Raw genomic sequence first — 21896 nt, 5'->3', positions numbered from 1 at the left:
ACAATTAAAAATCAATACTTAAGGGAATACAATGATGTCTTTTAAAGAAAATATCTTAAATAAAGTAAGTCTGAAGCCACAGACTCAAACAAGTAAGCTTATAAAGGCTACGGGAAATTGCAAGCACCGGCTACAGTCAAGAGATGATGGACTTCTCTAATGGAAATTATACTTTAAAGGCAACATATGCCCATCTGCTTTCTGACCAGTCTTCCCTTAAGAACACCGATGAATTAACCGGAGACAGCTCATATAACCGGGATGCTGTTCTTTGCAGTAACAAGGCCCTACTTTCAGCATCCACTATCGGATTACTCACCGTAACTGATGGCTCGGAGACCTACAGGGGCATTTACTCCTGTTAAAAAAGAGTTTGCTCTGGAGCTTTATGCTACAGGATTGTGGGCTTCATCGTACAACTTGATGCAGGGAACAGCTGACGTTTCTGTGTGGCTTATAAAGTTTGTTTTGCACTTTTGTTAAACGCTGCCCGATTTGTTACTGCCCTTTCCTCCCACCAGCACCTCAGCAGTTTTGCTGCATTTCCTAAGCAGCAGGAGAACTGTGAGCTCTCCAGTACAGGAATGGTCTCCTCCACTGTTTGCCTGGACTGGAAATGGGCAGAAACTCCTCACTAGTGCTACCTGCTCCTTGTACACGCACCGTCAAGAATGAAAATTTGTGGAAGGCCAGTCTAATATCCAGACAGAAACTACAAAATGGAAAAGCTTTGATCCTAGGTAAGCAAGGAGGAAAAGTAGTTAAGGAAATCAGTAGGAAAATACAAAATGCTTAGTATACCTCTTCTAAATGTCTTTGTTCTGTTCTGAAAAGACTTACTTTGCCTTGGAGATGAATTTGTAGGTGTCATTCCAATAAGCCAGAAGATCTGTTGCTTCTTCATCATATACTCGAATATTATGGTATTCGAAGAGCCCCGGGAAGAAGTTATCTATTTCTCGAGTCACATTCAAAATATACCGCACCCTGCGTGGAAACAGACAGCAGACAGAAATGCAGAGTGTGCAGAACACAGCAAGTTCAGAGAGGTATCACAGCTGCTACTCAGCAGCCTCGCTTGCCTTGCGAGTGGCAAAACTCAACGCATTTGAAGCTGCAGTATTGAACATATCCCCTGGAAACCAGCACTGAATGCAAGGAGGCAGCAGATAACACAGACAAAAGGTTTTGCTGAGCCTCAGATCGAAGGGCTTCTATCCACACTGGACAGAAACTTCCTCTACTGTTTGCCCACCATCTCTCTATCCCAAGCGTTTGCAACACTTGGGTCACAGGAACTCCTGCACTGACTGTTCAATTAGTCTTTGGACACTTCCTCAAAAGCCCATTTGTGAATCTCTTCCCCTGCTGCAGCAACCACACAGGAAGACTGAAGGCAGAAGAGCTCATGAGGAACACCACATTTAAGTAAATGTATAAAATAACTACAGAGAGATTTAAGAGACAATGAGCCGCTGGGGAGGATTTATTTCTTATCCCTAAATTTTCTGGAAAGGAAACTGCTAGAGAAAGCATATTGTATTTATGTACGCCACATCCAGTATTTTTAGCCCTGAGGGTTACTTGTAAGACACTTACAAACTGCTCTCATGCTGGGATATCAGACGGAACAAGAGCACCGCAAGGGACTGACATGCCTTCTCCCTCGCGCGTGTGAGATCGCTGGCAGTCAAGTAGGACCTGTCTGACCCAAGGAAGCTGCAGCAGACCCTGAGCTCAATGAGGAGAGTCAATTTGCCAGGCTGATTCTCCAAGGCACAGAATATGCCATCAATTAATTCAGTAGAGTGATTAGTTTTTTCTTCCACTGGATTGGCACAAATAAGCCAAACCCATAGATAATGACTTAATTACAAAATCTTCGTGCTTAGATCCACCTGGCCTAGAGAAAGGACACTCTAAGCATAAACCTGAAAGGCAGAAAGGGCAGGAGACAGAGGAACTCAACGAGTGCTCAGCCTGAGCGCTACAGGACTTTACCTCCTGCTGGGCCCCACTCAAAGCAACAAACGCTCTTTGCATATTTTCCTTCCTGCCACAGTCTGGAGGTGCAGACTCCAAAGCACTTCTGTAATCGTGAGACCTCAGTCCAGAACAACGAGCTGGAGCAGAGGGCACGGAGCCAACTACGCAGCATCCAGTTCAGTAATTGTGGCCTTTTGCTACTTCTAGCTATGAGATTGCCGGCTTCCTTTCTTCACCAAGGGGATGTCAGTCAAGGTCAGGGAACAAGATTCTTTTACTTTAGGGTGCCTGTTTGCAGGATGTGGGGGTTGGAGGAAGCAAGAGCTTGTTTGGATCTGCAAACTCTTTAACGAAGACTTGGGTTACACAGCAGGTACGGAAGAGTTTGTTGCAATAGACAGCACTGAGGCCAGGATCTTGCTTTTAAGCTGACGGCCTCAAGCTACTCACCCTCTGTTCTGCAAGTCTTCCAAATTGGAGGCATTCCATTCCGAGCCCTGCAGGGAAACATGCAAAGGGACACATCAGCCAGGAGGAAGGAATGGCCAGACAACTGATGGACAGAGGGACTGTCACTAGCAAAGTGGAGGAGAAAGCTGGCCAGCCCGGAGTCGGAGAGCAGGGCGTCTTTTGAGTAGAGGGGTACACAGAAGAGTGGTAACAGGGCTAATGTTCAGCACTTTAAGTCACCCCGTTAACCACATCTATTGGGAAGCAACAAGCAGCTCTGCAAAGCAGAAGCCCAGCATCATACGCTGGTGCTTCCTGCAAACAGCCAAGAAACCAACCTCACTGAAGACGAGACCACTCCACCCTTCCCTGGAGGCTGCTGCCAGCTCTAGCCCACAGAAGAAAGACTGCCTGCGTTTAAAAACCATCCAGGTGCTCTTTATACATGAAACACCCATCTCACACATCAAAGGCGGCAACACCTAACCTCACTTGGGTTACACCTCTTCTCCCCACATTCAAAGCCTGTGTGAGCAGAGAAATAAACATCTTTAACCCTGGCTAGTTAACCTTCATCTCTGCAGCACACACAGGGCCTCCAAGCTGCTTGTTTCCTCCTCAAACACAAAAACCCTGGCTGAGGACAAAACCACTCAGACCAAGGCTTCCTTCAACATGTAAGGTGCACAAGCTATCTGCTTCCCTGCCCTAAAACAGCTCCTAAACAGGAGGATGCTCCAGGTGAAGGAGTAAGCAAGAAGGATCCAGGCAGCATTGGCATCACCAGCACAACTGAACTACCCTTGCTCACAGCTGCTCCCACATCGCCCCAGGGCCAGGGGAGGCGCAGCTGGGGCGAGCCAGCCCTTGGAGCACATACACACCTGCCTGCAAATCCCATCAGCCTGAGAGCTAGAATCTCCCAGTTTTGCAGAAGAAGCAGCGTCCACCCAAAGGACAGGTTGCTGCTTGCCCCAGAAAATGTGTACAGGAGCCTTGGGTCTGAGATGGGGGAGTTCCAGCAGCTGGTTCTTCCCAAACTGGACTACTTCCTCAGAGGAACAGTACTAGGACACCATTCAAGGGTTCAGCACAGATAGGAGTCTGAATTTCGAGCAGAATAAAGGGGCCAGGGAGGACTGGATTTCAACTGAATCCAGTGCCTCCAGCCATAGATCAGGTCAATCCCAGGAAAGTCCGGCACTGTGCATGATGTGAAGGAAGCCTACGGGGGCTCTTGCTATTCCACATCTGCCAACAAATGTAATTTGATCCCTGTTGTATTTACCCTTAGTCCCCCCAACTTAAGTTAGCTTCATGTTGTCTCTTCCTGGCCAAGGAAGAGCGATTTAATTCAGGCCTGGGAACCACCAGTTTCCACAGATATGGAGAACAATGCTGCAGTGGTGGAAGCCTTTTCTCCTGTCCTTTGATCCACAATCACCAAAATCATCAAGTCTTTTATTTCCTGCATAGTTACTTTAGCACTCCCTAAGTGGGATTCCACAGGGCTCTTGCCTCCACCTGGAAGGAAGCAGCTCCACGCCTTCCAGAGACCTCACGGGACAACCTTGCCTTGCAGGATACCTGCTCCTGAATCAAGCTGGTGCCCAGCCCCAGCAGCCCTGCTCCTCACCACTGCTTTCCAAATATTCCCATTCCACACGTTAGCCACAGCTCTTCTCCTTGGCGCTGCCTGCAAGCCTTGTTTTACAGGTCTTGTTCCCATTAAGTGCTCTCAGAGCCAAGACACCAAGCCCTGCAGCAGATCAAACTGCCTGCACTGCTTTTGACTAGCACTGGAAGCCTGTAACAGGTCTCCCTTTCTGGTGAACACAGTTCACAAAAATATTCCATTACACTCTAGGTACTTTAAGTTTCCTGGCTCTACCCCACCACAATTTTTCGGGAGCGCTCACAATAACATACACCATGCCTTCCAAGCCACGCTAAGCTTCAGGAGACTGGGAGAGGCCCTCTCCACTTGGAAAGATCAGCTGGTCCAAGAGGAATGGCTTTGTTTAAAGTTGAGCCAAGCTCATAGGCTAGACAGCCCAACCAAACATGCGTCCGTTGCTTCAGGGCTGGGAAATCCAGCGGAGCGCTGACTCACCAGAATGAGGTGCAGTAATTAGACAGGCCCCAGCAGCAATGAAAGGCAACTAAGTGAGTAAAACATTAAAAGGCAAAATGTTTATGTTTCCTTAAGTGACTTATCTCCAGGATTCTTTGTTAAGCTCCTCTGTTCCTCCCAAATCTCAGAGCTTTCTATGCTACAGAAGTGTCATTCCACCTGAATGTTACACAGCTCTCTCCAAGAGCTACCCTCTCGCTCTGCTGTAGTTATCACAGGATCATTAAGGTTGGAAAAGACCTCTAAGATCATCAAGTCTAATCAATGCCCTTCCCAAACACATGTATACTCCAAGAACTTGGCATGTGGGCACCTCGGACTGTTCTTACATCAATGGAAAAAGCCCTGAAAAGTCATTAGAATTAAGACTTTTTCCCTTCCATCCTCTAGTGACTGGGTCTAAAGATTAATACAGCCAAGAAACCAAGCAACTCTTGTTCAATAGCACTAGTGTCTTGCTTAAGAGTATGTGACCCCAGGATCAGCCAATCTCTCCTTCAGAGCTCCTTTAAGTTCCTTCAGAAGCCCCTGTGTCAACCAAGACACAGTGAGAAGTGTTAGGCGTGTTTACTCTGGAATTCACCCTTAGACTTACCAAAAAGACATGATCAAATATCTGTGTGGGGCTGTCCATCTGCCCAAGGATCACGATCATTTCATTGTCAATGAATTCTTTGAACTCCCGCAGGTTACACACCATCTGCATCTCCAGCTCAGTGCGTATCTGGGTGAGGAAGAGGAACACAAGGAAGCCACGTAAGTTTTTGTTCTGGCCTTTCTTCACGACATAAAGTACAGAGCTCTCTAGTCTGCACAACAAAACTGCCAGTGCTGCTCCCTCGTGACTCACCTCTTTTGACGTGATGTTTTCCAAATCTTTCTGCATCATGATCTCCCTTAACTTGGTCTTAATTAGCCGTTCCGTGCGTTCCCGCTCAGTTGGGCTATCAGAAGAAAGCAACAGTCACTGACAGAGGAAACAAACTAACTGGACTCACAGCACTTTTCAACAGGATACTCTGTAGAGTCTCGGATACTCACACCAATTCTCCCAAGCATGTCCTCAACTGGAGGGAATTTAGGTGACTGTAAATCCCAGTTTAGATTCCTGGTCGTATACGAAAAAGACGAACTGAATGCTCCTAATCCATTGTAGTCATCCAGAGAACCTCTGGTATTCGGTAAAATTTAAATTGGGAAGGCTGCATTATATTCTCTGGAGCAGTATCTAAGCTTCCCCCTACCTTTCTTGGAAAGGTAACCGCTCCAAAGCTCCTTACATGGAGAGACCAGGGCAGCTAAGCCTCTGTGCATTCCTCCAGCCTCTGCTGCCAGAAGCCTTATCACCAGCTGCAAAAATAGCCTGACTAACACCGGGGAAGGCTGCAGCAGAGCAGCAGCACAGAACCGTCTCACTCATCATCTTTAGAAGGGACCCAGCGGTAACATCTCGCACAACCTTTGTGCTTCTCTGGAAGGCTGCCAGGATGGCGACTGCACAGACACTGCTTTACAAGTGTCCAACTGGTGGTTCACAAATAAAAATCAGACGAGTTCCTGGTCCTTTTAACCTCAATGCATTATTTCAGGACTCAATTAAGAGAACGCTGTTTAGGTGTCCCCAGGAAATCATTCAAGTGCTGCCACATGGGAAAGGGTGGGTTATAAAAAATTTATATATGGAAAGCTACAAGCGAATATTAATCTGACAGCCTGCCAAAATTTTTCAGCCACTCTCCTTGTACATTAAAAAACAATCAAGTGCGAAGACTTGTTCACAGTTGAACAACTGCTTAGTGTTACTATTCACTCACTGAACTCCAACAACAGGAAATATCCGAGGGCATAAATCAACCAACAGCACTATTATATTGGGAAAGCAGCTGGGGCTAGTGAAGCAATTTCTTCTACTACAAACTGGGCAACTAAGCCCTTGCGCCTGGCATCACATCTGGACACAGGCTACCTTTGAGGTTATACTGTATCAGTACCATCAGCAATTAATTACAGGGGTTTTAAACCTTGAATGTTGATATGGCCTTTCCAAACTGTCTTGCCTTTCCAAACTATCTACCCATCTAGCTCAGGCACGGTTTTGGACCACGTATCATCAGGTATTCAAGTATTTGGATGGAGACAACTTGGGACTTACACGCTGTCCTGTTTCATACCTACAGAGCTCCCCAGAATGATGAAAAAACTCTCTCCCACGTGTATCAGACGGATGCCTACGCAGATGCTTCTGAGCTCACAGTCTCAGAAGTCCACAAACAAACACTTCACTTAACAGCAAAACGAACTGAGTAAGGAAAAAAAGACTCTGTTACTCTAAACATGTGCTCAGACATGCGCCAGCATAAGAGCAAAGTCCAGAGAAATCTGTTCCTTCCCGAAGACATCAGGCCTAGAAAGCAGAGGCCAAAACCAGCAAAGAGGACAGGCAAGGAGCTAGAATACACAAGTCTCTAACTAGTAATATGGGACTCGTCTTGCAGAAGCAAAGGTCTGAGAGCTTAAAACCCAAGGTAAACAACTAGACTGAAAACAGAGGCTGGAGGAGATGCAAGGGAGCCCAGGTGAGCCAAATTCCAGGGCTGTTGTTTACCTAACCAGGGGTCTGTTTATTACCTGGAAGAGGAAACCTCTCCTCATTAATAACTGATTAATAGAAACCTCTTGTAGAAACTGCCTTCTCGTTTGGAGGCTGCGTGTGCTTGACAGCCATACACTTCGGCTCAGCAGAGCCAGACCAACTTACACATCTGTGAAGAGGGCGGGCGAGTCGGGCCGGTGGGACTGGACATCTTGCATGGCGTTCCACTCGTTGACTGACGACTGATCTGAGTTGATATGGCTCTCATAGTAACTGACCCACGTGAGGAAAAGGCTCCCTGGGTAGTAATTGTTGCTGCGTGCCACCTCACATGCCTTATGTAAGCTCTGCAGAGCAGACCTAGAAAGAGAAAAATACTTGCAGGGTTGTAATTTCTTCCTCAGGCTAGTCCTGAGCACAAAGCAGCAGCCAAACCCAGGACGCTGCTCCCGTCCCATCAGTTGGTACAAACCCCGGTGCAACATGCAACAGCCCCCGGCACCGAGCCAGAGGCTTTCCTGCAAGGGTGTGGACAACTACACGCTGCAGGAACTTGCATGTTTTAACCGAAGTGTGCCAAACCGAGCCTGGATAGCAGCGAAGATGTCCGCAATTCAGAGGGCAGAGGCACCTGTGTCTTGGGCTCCAAAAGCTTCTACAGGTACTTAAGCCATAAACAAGATGCACAGAGTTTGTGTCCCAGACAAGGGCTCTGACAGCTCCCACTGTGCCAACAGCATCCCCGCGTGCAGGGCAGGGACACCAGGAAAGCCGCACAACCAAAGGTTTTGGGCTTGACTTTACTGAGGTGTTTGGTGTCCGCCCTCTCTCACCGCACCAGAGATGTCAGAAGTTTCTTCAGCTGCTGTTGGGAAACAAATCCCTCTGTCCTAATTTTAGCTTGTTTTAAATCTTTGACTGGGATCAGAGGGATCCAGGTCAAAATCAGGGGGGGTGGCAGAGTAGCATGATACCCCGAGAGGGGATGTATTTCGGCAATGCAAAGAAGCTTGAGCCAGAAATACTTTCATGGCCACTACATTCTTACATGAATCACCCTAAAAGGAATGACAAATGCAGGCAGCTTCTCCTTCCTTCTCCCTCTCACAATGAACATGTCTCAGTGGAGACTCCTGAAATATGCACAGCATATACCTCCTTATTGGTGAAAAATTGTAAAAATAAAATTCAAAAACATATGCTGAAAGCAATCCTACTTTGGAAAGATTCAAAGCAGGAGCCTTTTGCAAGGAAAATGACCCTCTTTCTGCCTGCCCCCAGCTGAGACGAAAGCGTGGCTGCAGCAGTATTGCAAGCTCACTCCTATATACTAGCACTTGCATTGCTTTTTTTCAAACTTCCTTCTCCATCTCTGAAAGAGACTTCTGGCTACTCAAGTAGGTCTCAAGATACCAATAATGCAAAGCAGCACCTGCATTTTAAAAGCTCGAGCAGCCAAAACACCTTGGAAAAAGGGTCACTGGGACAGATTACAGTAAGTACTCACCACATTGCCTGTACAGACACTGGCTTGAATATGTGAACCCTGTTATCTGTTGATACGCTGAACCCTCTGGAGAGAGGAAAAAAGGCACAGTAAAAATATATCCCCAAAATAACTTTTCAGTTAATAACTGATAAGTTTGTAGCACGTTAGAACAGCAAAAGGGTAGCCCTATGCATACACTGCTGAGTCCAGCTAGCGAACAGATCAAAATAGCACACTAAAAGCTCTAAGATAACTTTTTTAAGCAGCTGCTGTTCAGGAATGAAACTAAGAGTATGGGGCAGTGCTGGGCTGTGCTGTTTACCTTGGCAACACAAATTCAGTGCCACAGCTGGGAGCAACAGAGTGCAGCTAAAGTGATCCTGGGGCAGCTACCAAGGAAAGAAAAGTCATTCCATGCGCTGCATGGGACAGCCTTTGTAACTGGCACAAACAGGAGTCTGCAAGTCAGGTGTCTGTTTGGCAGAGAAACATCATTTTATGTTCAGCTGAAGGCCGCCCGCTGCTGCGAGTGTGATGGAGGAACACATAATAGGATCCCTTTAAGGAGCTTTCACTACACACCCACTCACCAGTAAAAGCTCCTTTACTCCAGCTTAAACACACACACGAGCCACTGTCTCGGTGTGTGTTTATTCACAGTAAGTCAATTATTGGTGTTCTCTGCCACAACCACTGTGATTTAGGGCCTCTGAGCCTACTAACTCGATACAGGTCAACAGCAGGAGGTCTGCCCGACCTGTTAGGGCGCTGCAATCACTTCAATCCTTCCCCACGCACCGTGCTGTAAGATCACACATGGAGACCCTCGGCTGTCGACCTCGAACATATAAAATTCACTCACCCATCCCCGTCCAGGTGGATCAAGGTGTCGCTCCACAGCGGCAGCACCAAGCCCATTGTACAAGTACTACTGCATAAGAAAGAGAAGGTCAGCCCATCTGCCAGAGCACCACGCTGCTATTCTAATTGCACAGCAGTGGTTGCATATTTTTGCACTCGTGAGCAAAAAAAGAAAAATCCCACTGTTGCTTCAGGGACAAACAGAGCCAGTGTTGTTCTACAGATGTCTGGCAAGGACCATTAACCAGATACGGGGTACAGCAATGCTCTTTCGAGCAAGCTTAAAGGGTTAACACACACCCAGGAGAAGAGCAAACAGGATCCAGCAGCAGCAAGCCTTGTGCGGAAGGTCAGAGGGGGCTCAGCCCTCAGTCAGCTCAAGGCTTTCTTTACAGATTAGTCCCTCTCCAGCTCAAGTGGTTTGGTTCTAGCTCTGATTTTGCAATCCACAGCTTTGTTTTCTTGTTTGTCCCTCAGCCACAGCTGCTAGGAACTGCGATCAGTCTCGTGGAATAGCAGAGGGACTGGCAGCACGGCAGGTTAGCCATCGCAGCCTATCACTCGTTGTTGACTCCTATCCCTTCTTCTCCCTCCCACACCTCGAGGATGAGCAAAACAGCCAGCCGAGACAGACACCTCTTGGCAATCCCCCCCTTCTCGCAGCTGCTTTGACCTCTCTGCCCTCGCAGTCACCTGCTTTCTGTACGGCTGAGTGAAAAGTCAAGTTAAAAGAAGCCAAGCAATGGAAAAAAAGGCAGGGGAAGCCCAACACAACCTACACCAGCCTGTCAAACAAAAAAGCTGAATCTCATAAAGCTGAGAAATCGGTCCATAATCAAAGCAGCATCTTGAAGGAGAATTGGATTCAACTGCCTCCTGCTCGGATGCTTTGTACTAGCTGCTCTCAAAATTCCACAAGCCCCAACACCCTAGCGCTGTCTCTGCAGCTCATGACAAGTGGGAGAAGAGGGCGAGACTCGAGGCTTCGGGGGGGGTCAGCAGACATGAAGCCCTGTAAACGCACACGCCTCCGAGCGACTGGTGCCCAGCACAAGGAGACACTGCAGCACGCAGCTATTTCTGTTGACAACATGAGATGAGCTCATGGAAAGATGCAATTTTAAAAGGCTTCCCAAGGTGGCCAGGGTATTTTTAGTGATACTGTTCTGAAAGCACTTATCAGAGACCATAGCAACAAGTCTACATTGAGTTATAAATATCAAGTGGGCTAGGGGAGGGTGTATTACACTGACCATCCAGAACCTAAGTAACTCTAGCAGAAAGCTAAAATGACCCTGCTGTGTTGTTAGAGACTGAATTCCAGCGAGCTCTCAGCTATCACAGGTGGCTGTGCTGGTCTATCACAGCCAAGAGTGAGCTCCAAGCAAGGACAAGTTATTCTTACACTATCGCGAGAGCATCTCTGAGCTACAGCTGTGCACATGCGCACTGGAAGGGAGACAGGGTCCAGTGGCATCGGGCTGGTCCCCCTTTTTAACAGGCGTTGCTTGAGCTCAGCATCCAAACCAAGCCACTTGGAATTAAGCACGGTGGCCCTTGTGATGAGCAGGCTGTTCGGAAGGCAATTTCTTAGCCAACCAGTTCAAAAAGATTTTCTAGTGACCCTGCTAACAACCCGAAAGTAGCTTCTTCCAACCAGGGTCAAAAGCAAGACTCATTTCTGTAGCAGCAGAACATGTAAGCAGCATACATGTTAGCACATGTATGAAACCTTGCAAAATTGTGCGGATATAGAGATGATTCTTTCCCTGTACAGGCCAAGATTTACTTACAACTCTCCTAAAAACACCTCCATACCCTCTCCAAAGTGCCCAGAAACCCCTTCTAAACTTGAAGCTTCTGCCCTTGAGGCTGCTGGCAGTGCTGTTTCCTGGTTTAGAGTCACTCCAGCAGCAAAAGCTGCTTCCCAGCCACATGCTGCAGCCTTTTGGAGAGGTCAGGAGCAATTTATAGGAAAGAAGCAAAAGCACTAAACCTCAATGCCATACTTACGTCTGAGGAGAGCACACATTGTGTAAGATCTGCCACCAGCAACCCTGACACTGCCATCAGGCCCTTTGGGACATGACCCTAGCAAGGGGCTGCTTGACAAGTTGCTTTCTTATTAGCTGCTCTCCTGAACCCTGATGTCCAGCTTCTCTAATTGCAGCTGCTTCTTTATTTGCAGGCAAGTTGTCCCCGTCTCTGGTGTGCAGACGCAGCACTTGGGGACCTCACCGTTCAGAGACACTTAAGGGCATTTAATGTCTCTGAACAGTAGTGTGAGGTTCAGCGGAATGGAGGAAACGCTGCGAGTACCTGTCATTGGAAGAGAAATCCATTCCTAGGACAATGCTCTCTTCGGTGTCTTGTCTGCCGTTGGTGGACACTACCACCATGTATCTAGTGCGGTTCTGGTAGGTACTTTCCAGTCTTACAGCCTAAAGAAAGGAAGGGGAGAGATCAGCAGTGCAGCCAGCAAAACACACGCTATTACCTTTACAAGCCACTTTTTCATGCTGAGTGACAGGCGCAGAAGCAGTGATGCAGTTTGCACTAGTGCGGGTGGCCCGCGCTTCTCGGCTGGGTATCCAGCAGAAGAGGGAGAAGCGACTTACTTGCTCACATAACGCTTTCCTCAGCAGCTGGCACGTTCCTGGCACAGGCTGCAGGCCTGCTCTGCCCCACTGAGGCTGCGTTTGAACAGCAGCCTACGATAGTGGCTGGCACAGTCCTCTGACTGGTCCCAGCCCAGGCAGCTTCACAGAGCATGACACGTTCAGTGAGTCAGACGGGTGCTGAATGTGCCCTTCACCTCACAGGGGCCTTTGTCCAAAGAGCTACGGCTTTCTTTTAAACTACCGGGTGCTACGACAGCTCGAATGAGACTCTTTTCATCACCCTCCCAGGCAGCTGGACAGGCAGCGAGGACCTACTTCATATGTGGTTTCCTGCTGGTCCTCTGAATTCTTCCAGCAACTTCCCTGGCACAGAAGTAACTTTACTGCCTTACACGTGGCACCCTGTTACTAACCTGTACTCATGGTTGGGTTCAGATTGCCCAGAAAAGGTGGAAGTCTTTGTCTCTCATTGCTCCAACCACAACCACATGTACCCCAGTGCCAGAAGAGAGATCTTGCAGGGCATCTGAGCTTCACCCCAAACCAGATAGTACTGACAGCATTGAGAAAGCAGCGGTACAGCTGAGCTGAAGCTCCTGAAACGCTACACTGAGGTGTAATGCTCCTCCAGAAACCATAAGGAAGCAAGAACTGAAGGGACTCCAGTGCTGCAAGTCTCGACTATGAACATCTGCAGTAGGCAGCCTCGCAACACTTTTTGGACTCTATTCCAAGCCATTTGCAGTTATTTTAGTCACAGGATCCCAAGTAGAGAAATTAGGACATCCTTAGAAAGGAAGTGTCTTGATCATGTGTACTAAATCTTAACTTTGGAGAGCCTAATCCAGCCCCAAGACACTATCTGGCCTCAATGTTTACCGTTTTGTTAAACTGCGTCTTGAACTTTGAGCAGGGCCTGCGGAGAGCAAACACGAGTGAGAAGGAGCCGTCACAGCCCAGCCTTGCCCCGTGCGGCAGACAGACGCTGGCCTGCTGCCACGAGACCCAGTTGCCCAATTCCTCACGACCCAACGGCTGAAGCTTGAAGCAGTGTTTGACATCCTCTGCAAACTCAACCTGAATTCCTCAAACAATAAAAACCCTCCTGAGCCGCTGCTTGAGTAGACACTTCTTGATGGCCCATGGGAGTTCATGGCTCAGAGAGTCCAGTTTAAACAGTCACTTTATCCTTAAAAAAAAACGTTCAGAAAGTAGCTATTGTGTGGGATCTCTCACAAGAAGGCTGATTTTCCCAATACACTCCTTTAGTTCTTTCTAACATAGTCTTGAGGCCAGAATTGCATCTCCTAGCTTAGAGGAAGCCCCCTCTGATCTCTTCACACCTCACCTGTCCACCAGCCAGTACGTTTTGGCCACAGGATGTGGCAGGGTCTGCAACAAAGGTTATAACAGCGCAGGGCAGCTACAACAGAGCTCGCTCTTTCACTGGAGTGCTCTATCGCAGGAGGCGACGCTGGGAGCGGCAGGGAAAGCTTCCCAGTGGCGTTGCGGGGAGCAGCAGCTCTCGTGATGGGGGCGGAACAGCAAGTGCAGGCAAGAGACGGTGCTGACTGCGTCTTCTAGACTTGTCCAATGGGACAAAGACTAACAGAAACTACCCAAACGCCGATGCCAGCAGACAGACGTGCTCCGTACGGCAAGAGGCTGTGCCCCACCCCATCTCTTTAGGATAAGTCATGCTAAAACCAGCCTTATTTTCCTTCTTGCTCCTTGAGTCACTGGGATTCCTTTGGAAACACAGAGGATCAAAGCGGTCAGTCCTTCATGGTGTGAATTCTGCCAAAGACGGCTGTTTTTACAACTAACCACTTGTAGCAAAACAGAAAGGGTGCTCTTCAACCTAGAAGAGCAAGCAATCACCAAAGTCTTGGTGGTTAAATTCATTATCTACATTAGGACCCAAACCTCAAACAGAAACACAGGCTTGCTGAAAACAGGAGCAGGCGAACAACAGCTGCCCGGTGTCTGGGGCATCCACACACGAGTTCTGTTCTGCTTTTCTTGAGGACAGTCCAGCAGCAAGAGGATTAACGTAATCTAACTTACGTCGCTAAACCAATTTGGCTGGCAGCAATGGGAAGTGTGGTCTTAACGCAAGACCCTTCAGACCAGGGCCAGACAAACAGCGACCAAAGGTCACGTAGCCTGAAGTCAGTGGGTGGGATTTTCAGAGGGCCGATTAAGAGAAACAGGGCATGGCTTACTGTGGCTCTGGATTCAGCACTTACACCCTTACCACAACGCAAAGAACTGGAGCAGGTAATTCGTTTTGCTAATTTTACTAGAATAATAAGTAAGCAAACTTGATAGTGTAAACCAGTCAACCTCAAAATAGCAGAGCTCCAACACGCCCACCAACTCACCAATTTCTCTCTAACTTTTTCATTAAGCACTGTTTCACATGCTCACACGACAGCAGGAGCACACCAGGTAAGTGGTCTGATGCCTTTAAAACGAAGATATTTGAAATCTCGGCCAGTCGAGGGAGGATGGTCTAGTTTCAGGGACTGTGATGAGATGGAAGGTTCTTTCTCAACAACTCATCTGCATAGCTTTCTCTCCGATTTGGGAAGGTTATTTATAGTCTGCTCATAAACAAGTCATCCCCTGGAGTCATTTTAGTGCCAGCAACATTTTCTTCATTTTAGGCTCACCTAAACACAAGCCAACTTTATCTTCTGCTGCATTCTTGTTTCGTCACAAGTATGATGAACAGCCCTTATGAAGAGCACGTTCCAAGAAGTTCATACCAACCTTTCATCTTTTTCATGCTACACGATAGTAGGTGTTTCATACAAGAACACATTCCTCATTGGGATATTTGATTTTAAGACCAAAAAAAAAAGTGCCTGACTTTCTGAAGTTTTCTTTTATTAGTGAACACAAATAAGTGAACAAGTGCTCGCTCTGCTAAGCTACAGGAATACGTTCAATCAGTTTGTACTCTTATTTTCGTCCTTCCTACTGATCTTACACTGGTGCCATCGCTCTAATCTGCTCTCATGGAAGGCTAAAACACTCTGCCAATAGCTCCAACAGAAACAAGAGCTGTTCCAAATTTTAAGTGTGGGTTTACAGAGAATTAGATTCCTCTGCTGCCCTCTGAGCTGGGAAGTCTGCCCTCCGAATGACAGCGGCCAACACAAGAAGAGAATGCATTTCTCTCAGTACTGTTTATATTTCAAATCTCGCTCGTATCTACTATTTTATGACAGAGTCTATTGCGGCTCTGCACACCCTTCGTTCGTCAAGAATCAATTAAATTTAAGCAGACTATCGAACTTAACCTCATGCAAGATTTCAGCATTCCAAATGTAGCTCCGAACAAAAGGGTTTATGTCTCAGCCCACAAAGTCCTTATTCAGCTGTTAAGGCTAATTTGTCCCAAATCACACAATGTAGCCAGTGATATTGCTGAACAATAACTTGTTCAATAGCTTCCAATGTTCTAACGCCAGCTCAGATTCTGAAAAGCACTGAGAACCCCCATTTCCATCACTTTCACTGAAATTTTTGTGACAGCAAGGTGTGCCTTAAAAAGTTTAAGAGTAAGTCTTTTAGCTCGCTTATGGCAAATTATTTTCAGTGGTCATTTTTCAAGTTAAGCATCCTGTAGTAACCTTGCCTGTTTTCTAGCTATACTCATCATATAATCAGTCCAGCTCCAGCAGAGCTCAGGAGGATTCAGCAAACCAGAGATGCCAAAATAACACCTCTGACGCTGGCAGTCCTACTTTGGGCATATGTTGCTAAGATGCACCAAGACAACACAGCAAAGAAACTTGAGGTTAATGAGTGATGAGAGATGAAGATATACTGCAGTCATGCCCAACCTTTTAAGAGCGCTTCAACAAGTCCTAGAGAAACTCCTCACTGCTCTTCTTTGGCTTCTGGAGGTCGTCAGGATTGCATGTCAATGTTATAAACAGCAATGCCTAGTTTTTGTTACATCATTATAGGAGGCAACAACCCAGAAAAGCAGAAAGACAAGGTGCGTAGCTACACGGGGATCCTACATGCTCCCTCCTGATCAGCCATGTCCTTTTGGGATACAACACGTTAGGAGAGCAGAGCGAGGAACACAACTAATGTGGAAGGGCAGGTGTTCACACTGGTCAGATGCTAAGTCACCTACTCTTGATTTAAACAGGACACTGAGCTAATTTACCCAGCTTCTCTGGTGGCTGTTACAGTACTTTTTGAGAACATAAGTACTCAGTATTTGCTGCAGACAAAGGCAGTCTTCTAGCCATACAATTTGTCTCATCGAGCAACCAAACAATAAGGTCTTTCATAATAAGCTGCTTTTCCACCTTTGTGGTTGCAAAGACAGCTCCCCAAACCCACTGATGAAACCACTCAAACGCACACGCATCGCCACCCTCATGAGTTACACGGGTGTATTTGTCAAGTGGAACTTAACCTTTATATTCGGTAACAGCAAGATAAGCAAAAAGCCAGCCTACCAGTCTGATGTTGTCTTCTGGGCGGAGCAGTATGAACATGGCCTGCAGGTGCTGCTGAAGATCCCCTGCAGGCAAGAGGGAAAGGTGAACGCACAAAAATAGTTTTGAATCACATGCTAATTCCAGGCTGTCCAGCCAGAGGAAACTGTCCACCAAGAAACCTGACACGTCACTGCGAGCAAACGTTGTCGCTCCCACCCACTCACAGATGACAAAACTCCATCTCTTAGTCAGCTGCTCTTTGCTCCATGTGCTCACCTGTTCCCGTCTTACCACGCTCTCTCCTCCTCTTATCTTTTAAATGGAAATAAAAAGTGATTCAGTATTCTTTGTTCTTTAAAAGACATGGGAAACTAGGTAGAAAGGGACCCCACCCCATGGTTCAACACCTCATTCTACCACGTGCCTCAAATCAGGAATCTGCCATTTCTCTTACGTCAACTTATTACTTAGTCCAGTACTACCTAGACAAAAGCATCCCCTTTGAAGTGAGATTCAGAGCAGCACGTGGCCGCATATGACTGTGTACCGGCCTCACCCAAAAGCGGCTAAAGATTGCCACCTGAAAAATCAAACTGTAATTCTTCTGTACAAAACTCTTGCTACACTTTTACTGGTGAAGAGAACTGAAAATTAATAAATAAATAAGGAAATACAATCACAGTCGCATCACAACTTTAAAGTCTTCTTAAAAAAAGTCGACTGTCCCAGGTTCCTAAAACATCAAGAATTTGAATGGCAAAAGAGAGTTTCTCCGCTAGGCGAGCAGGTTACCTTCAGAGCGTCAGGGAGCACTAACACCTCCAGCTACAGGCTGGTTTTTCTCTCATCACCTGGGAAATTAATCCACATTCCAAGAAAGGACAGCATGAGGCTGCCAGGTGGATGGCACAGGCTGGTAAGAAAAGGAGAAGCCTTTGCTCTCCCACGCTGACCCCCTCGCCCACAGCCGGGAAGGCGAGTTTAGGCAATGCCACACAGAAGAGCAGGATAAGAGGCTACGAGAGCATTTTCTAGGAAACCTTCCTGATGTTGCTTTCTAAATTCATCGGTGGCAGTAGAATCCAGGCTATTCCATGGATTTTCAGAACTAAGGAAACCTCGGACATGAAGTGCCACGAAAGAGGAGGGGAAGGAAGGAAATGCTGCCCAGCAAGAGCATGGTACCTAGCTTACAAATTATTTTTATAGCTGGTAGAACGTAAGGGCTGCTGCAGCCTCTTTCTTGCCGGGACCAAAGCAAGTTTGGGTGGAGAGGGCTACACAGGACACGGCATTCCCTGCTCTCCTCTTTCTTCCTCCTAAAAACACGTTTCAGCATACGGAGACTGCATCAATGCCCTGGGACTGCATTTTCAACTGGAGGTGGGAAAACCGAGGCATTTAGCAGTGCTAGGGGAGCCCCATACAAAGCACCAGCAGTGACAGGCATCTCGAGCTGCTTCCAGCCCAAAGATGTTGTTCCCAGCGCTACAGTGGTGGGCACGTGCCTCCCTAAGCAGCAATTATTTGGGGAGACAGATAACACAGGAAAAGCCAGCTCATCCGTCGGATTCCTTGTCCTCCCAGGGGTGCAGTGGGTGATCTACATCAACACCAGCGCAAAATCCTGGCAACGCTGCTCAGTTCCAGCAAGTTTCATCACGGTGGGAATCTCCAAGGAGCGCTGACTCAACAGGCAAAGGTCTCTCTGCTTCAGGTGGCACCTCTTGCCCGCAGCCCGGCAGAGCCCAGCAAGTGTTTGACTCATGAGGCGTTCACACCTGACGGCAGCTTGAAACGAAAGATGTTTCACCGAAAGATGTTTCACCGAAAGATGTTTCACCGAAAGATGTTTCACCGAAAGATGTTTCACCGAAAGATGTTTCACTGCAGTTTTTCCCCTTTCCACAGCGTAACAGCTCCTACCTCTTGCTGCCAGTAATTCAGCAGCAGCAACCAGTTTAAGAGCTGAAGTTTCTAGAGTTTAAGAAAAACACCACCAGGACTACTGGATTATCTCAATGCATAAAAAAAAAAAGTGAGAGGAAGTTTCTAAGACAACCCTTTCTTCCAGGCTCCATTATCCCTCCTTCTGTAAGTTTAACACACTCCTCCCTGTTCCCCAGCCTGCCCTGCCAGCTTTGGGAGCTCCAGAGCTAGAAAATAAAGTATCGCTTCCCTGGCCAGCTTCAATCGACTTGCAGCATTTTCAGCCCCAAACACACAAGGCACGTTGTAAACTTCCTGGATTAAGGAAAAGCAAAGGAAAGGTTTTAGCGTGCCAGAATCAGCACAAAGATATCACATCCTGTCCTATGAGGAGCTGTCGTCTTTGCTGGCATTCACAGCAGGACGGCTGCTTCCTATCACATTGTCCAGCAACACCACAACAAAAAAAGCAGACGCTTCTGTTTCCTTCGAGCTGGCAGACTAGGTGTGCGAAGCACCAGCTAGGGTGGGATTTTAAAAGTGATTTAAAGAATCCCAGAGATGGCAAAAGCCCCAGGGAAGTCACATCCTTTTCTGGCTCCTCCAGTGCTGTTGGAGTGCAAAAAGAAGCCGCCCAGCCTACAGCCGAGAGCTCGTTTGCCATACGGCAGAGGCGCGGGGCCGCCCAGCGAGGAGTGGGGACAGCTGGGGCCACATCCAGTCTCCCGTCCCCAGGACTGAAGACGACACGATTAAACCAACGAGTGTGAGTATTAATGATTTCCTGCTACGCAGTTACTCTTCATGCTGGATTCTAGCACCTCTGATGAATGAGCAAGGCAGGTCAGGAAGGTTAGTCAACCTTCCTAGAAAATGCTCTCATAGCCACTTGAATCACTATTGCATCCATAGGCAGCAATTTTGTACTGGAAAGTTATGTCCGCTCTCTACCCCTCTTCTAATCTCACGTGCCAGAGATAAGTCACGACACAACCATGGGAATGAAAGCTGAGCACGGGCTGTGAGAGTCCAAGAAAGGAGACAGTTGCCACACAATCTGCTAGCTCGCTGCCAATGGCTGGTTCACCTCCCAGAGCCACTCTTGCTACATCACTGTTTTAAATTTGGTGGCACAGATGTTTTGCTCGGGAAGGTGACACGCTGACCCCTTGCTGCCTTGGTCTTCTGGAATATGCTGTACGTTAGAAAAGTTCACAGAAAGGAAATATGGCAAAGGACCCTCTTCAATGAAATCTCCAAGCACCATAAAAAAATACCATAACCATTCACATCTCTTGACAAGCAGGGAAACTGAGGAAAGGACAAGAACTGGCACCTCATTAAATCTCACTGAGTTGAAGAGACAGGAATAAAGAGAGTCTTCTAAGAACAAAAATCCCATCCCTTAGGCAAGCCAGCCTCTTCAAGTTGAAACACTTTGCTGTCAGCAATTCCAACACACCGAATTTGCTTTCTTGGCAACCCGGCTTCTAAGAGCTCTGGGCTGATCAGACAAGCGACTATTTTCTACTGAGGTCCCCAGAAAGTACATGAGGCAGCAACAGAGACTCAAAAGCTGTTTGAGCTGCCTCACGTGGGTTCACAAGGAAACGCATCCAGAGGGACTTCTCTGCAAGATAAAGCCAAGGCAGCAACTGTCAGGTGGAGACCTGGGCTTCAGAGGACTTTGGGAGAGAAAAAGCCAAGACAGGTCAAGACAAGCTTTTAAACGGCTGCTAACTCTCCTTTGACACAGAAGACCATTTCACTTCAGTCTCAGCCAGAAAGGCCAGCTTTAAGTGAAGTTTCAGAACAATCTATATTCTTCTGACAACTGGTAATTAACGTATCTCACTCAGAGTGATTTGGGTACTGCTTGTACTACGTCAGAGTGGAAGGATGTAATTAACTGCCTTTTGACTTCACCTCTTTCTAGAAAGATGTTTGTAAACAGATTCAGAAGGGGACCAGTCATCAGGTAGGTAACTCTGCTGGACGCAGAGCTGGCTGGCAGTTCGATGGTATCGAAGTATAATGAAACCTACACCTGGAACCAAACCAAATCACCTTCTGGTGGTCACTTCTTGGGAAGGAAAGTTTACTCCAGCCTCTCTGTTTCTGTCTCTGCCCTATACACAAAAGTCTGAAGGTCTCAACGTTGTTTTATTCCCGCTGACTGTTTAATGGAAAGGGAAATCCCCACAGTATCTGATCCCCGTTAAACATCATCAGTGAATAAACACATAATAATACACAACGAAAAACAACCTATGCTGAAATGTTTGCGTTTCATTATTCAGACCAACTTTGCAAACAAAGAGTCAAAGCAAAAACACAAATCAAACTTCCAGCAGATAAAGGGGGCGGAATTACGACTGTCTCCGCATTATTCACTCTGCTCACACTGATTTTGCTCAGAGAGGTGAGTCTCCTCCTCCCTTCCTTCCATCATAACTGGATACTCTCGGATGGGGAAGGACAATTACTCATCCTGTATCGTAACCTCAGGTGTCCCAGTGCAATCCAGGAAGGCTGTGACAGCAAACCTCTGGCCCCTCTATCACACAAAAATTGCAGGATGATATTTGAGGGGGGTAGTTATTCTCAACTCTCTGTGATGATACGACTGCTGCTCTGATGTTACCCTTTTGTCTGATTTTGCAGGACAAACAAGAAGAGTACCGAAACCTTTTATTATCCTATCAGCATTAAATATCGCCGTCTTGAGACCAGCAGGTCTAGCTTTAACACACACCTGGCGTAAACAGAAATGTGTGTCATCTGGTGAGAAGGAGCTCGAGAGAGGTGGACTCAGGAACAAGATGGAGCAGACAAGCCTGAGCAGTCGGACGCAACACGTTACCTGCATGTTTGTTACGCCTGTGGCTGATCCGGGGGGTGGACGACCCGTTTCCTCGTGGCAGGAAGAGAGCTGCGCCTTTCACCGTGAGGAAGCTTTCGCTGATGCTGCAAGGGGAGAGATGAACAGTGAATAAGGAAAACTGTATCGTCTTTAAAAGGAGAAAGTCAATGGAAGAAGAAAGGTTCGAGGCACTGGATGCATGGTCTGTTCTGCAAGGAAGCGATTTAGACTGAATTATTCTGTTGGTAAGAGAACTGCCCCCTCCATGTAAGTACTGCAAACAATCAAAGCAGAACTGAGAATATGAAGAGAGAAACACTGAAAAGCAGAACACAGGCCTGGTGCCGCTCCACCTGCAGAGGCAGAACCTGAGCAGGCAGAGGGGATTAAGCTATCGCTATATTTTCCATTTGAAAGTCAAGATGAGAGATCCACATTTCTAAATGGCGATTAATGCGGCAAGCCCACACGTCTCTATAATTACAGACTCTGTTAACCTTG

General features: G+C 47.3%; 1 protein-coding gene across 1 annotated transcript in view; it reads right to left on the bottom strand.

The window, feature by feature from the left end:
* Positions 1-21499, bottom strand: part of SSH2 (slingshot protein phosphatase 2) — a gene marked incomplete at its 5' end in the record, with an annotated part of 30947 nt that extends 9448 nt beyond the window's left edge. The window contains 10 exons of the mRNA XM_009874312.1: positions 841-987; positions 2437-2483; positions 5166-5294; positions 5421-5514; positions 7329-7523; positions 8671-8736; positions 9515-9583; positions 11833-11954; positions 16622-16686; positions 21396-21499. Of these exons, the coding sequence (XP_009872614.1) occupies positions 841-987; positions 2437-2483; positions 5166-5294; positions 5421-5514; positions 7329-7523; positions 8671-8736; positions 9515-9583; positions 11833-11954; positions 16622-16686; positions 21396-21499 (1038 nt within the window). The remainder of the gene's footprint in view (positions 1-840; positions 988-2436; positions 2484-5165; positions 5295-5420; positions 5515-7328; positions 7524-8670; positions 8737-9514; positions 9584-11832; positions 11955-16621; positions 16687-21395) is intronic.
* Between the last annotated feature and the right edge of the window lie 397 nt (positions 21500-21896).

Source organism: Apaloderma vittatum, unplaced genomic scaffold (assembly GCF_000703405.1).
Source record: "Apaloderma vittatum isolate BGI_N311 unplaced genomic scaffold, ASM70340v1 scaffold14320, whole genome shotgun sequence".
In the NCBI taxonomy this organism is placed as follows: Eukaryota; Metazoa; Chordata; class Aves; order Trogoniformes; family Trogonidae; genus Apaloderma; species Apaloderma vittatum.
This window is presented reverse-complemented; position numbering and strand designations above follow the sequence as displayed.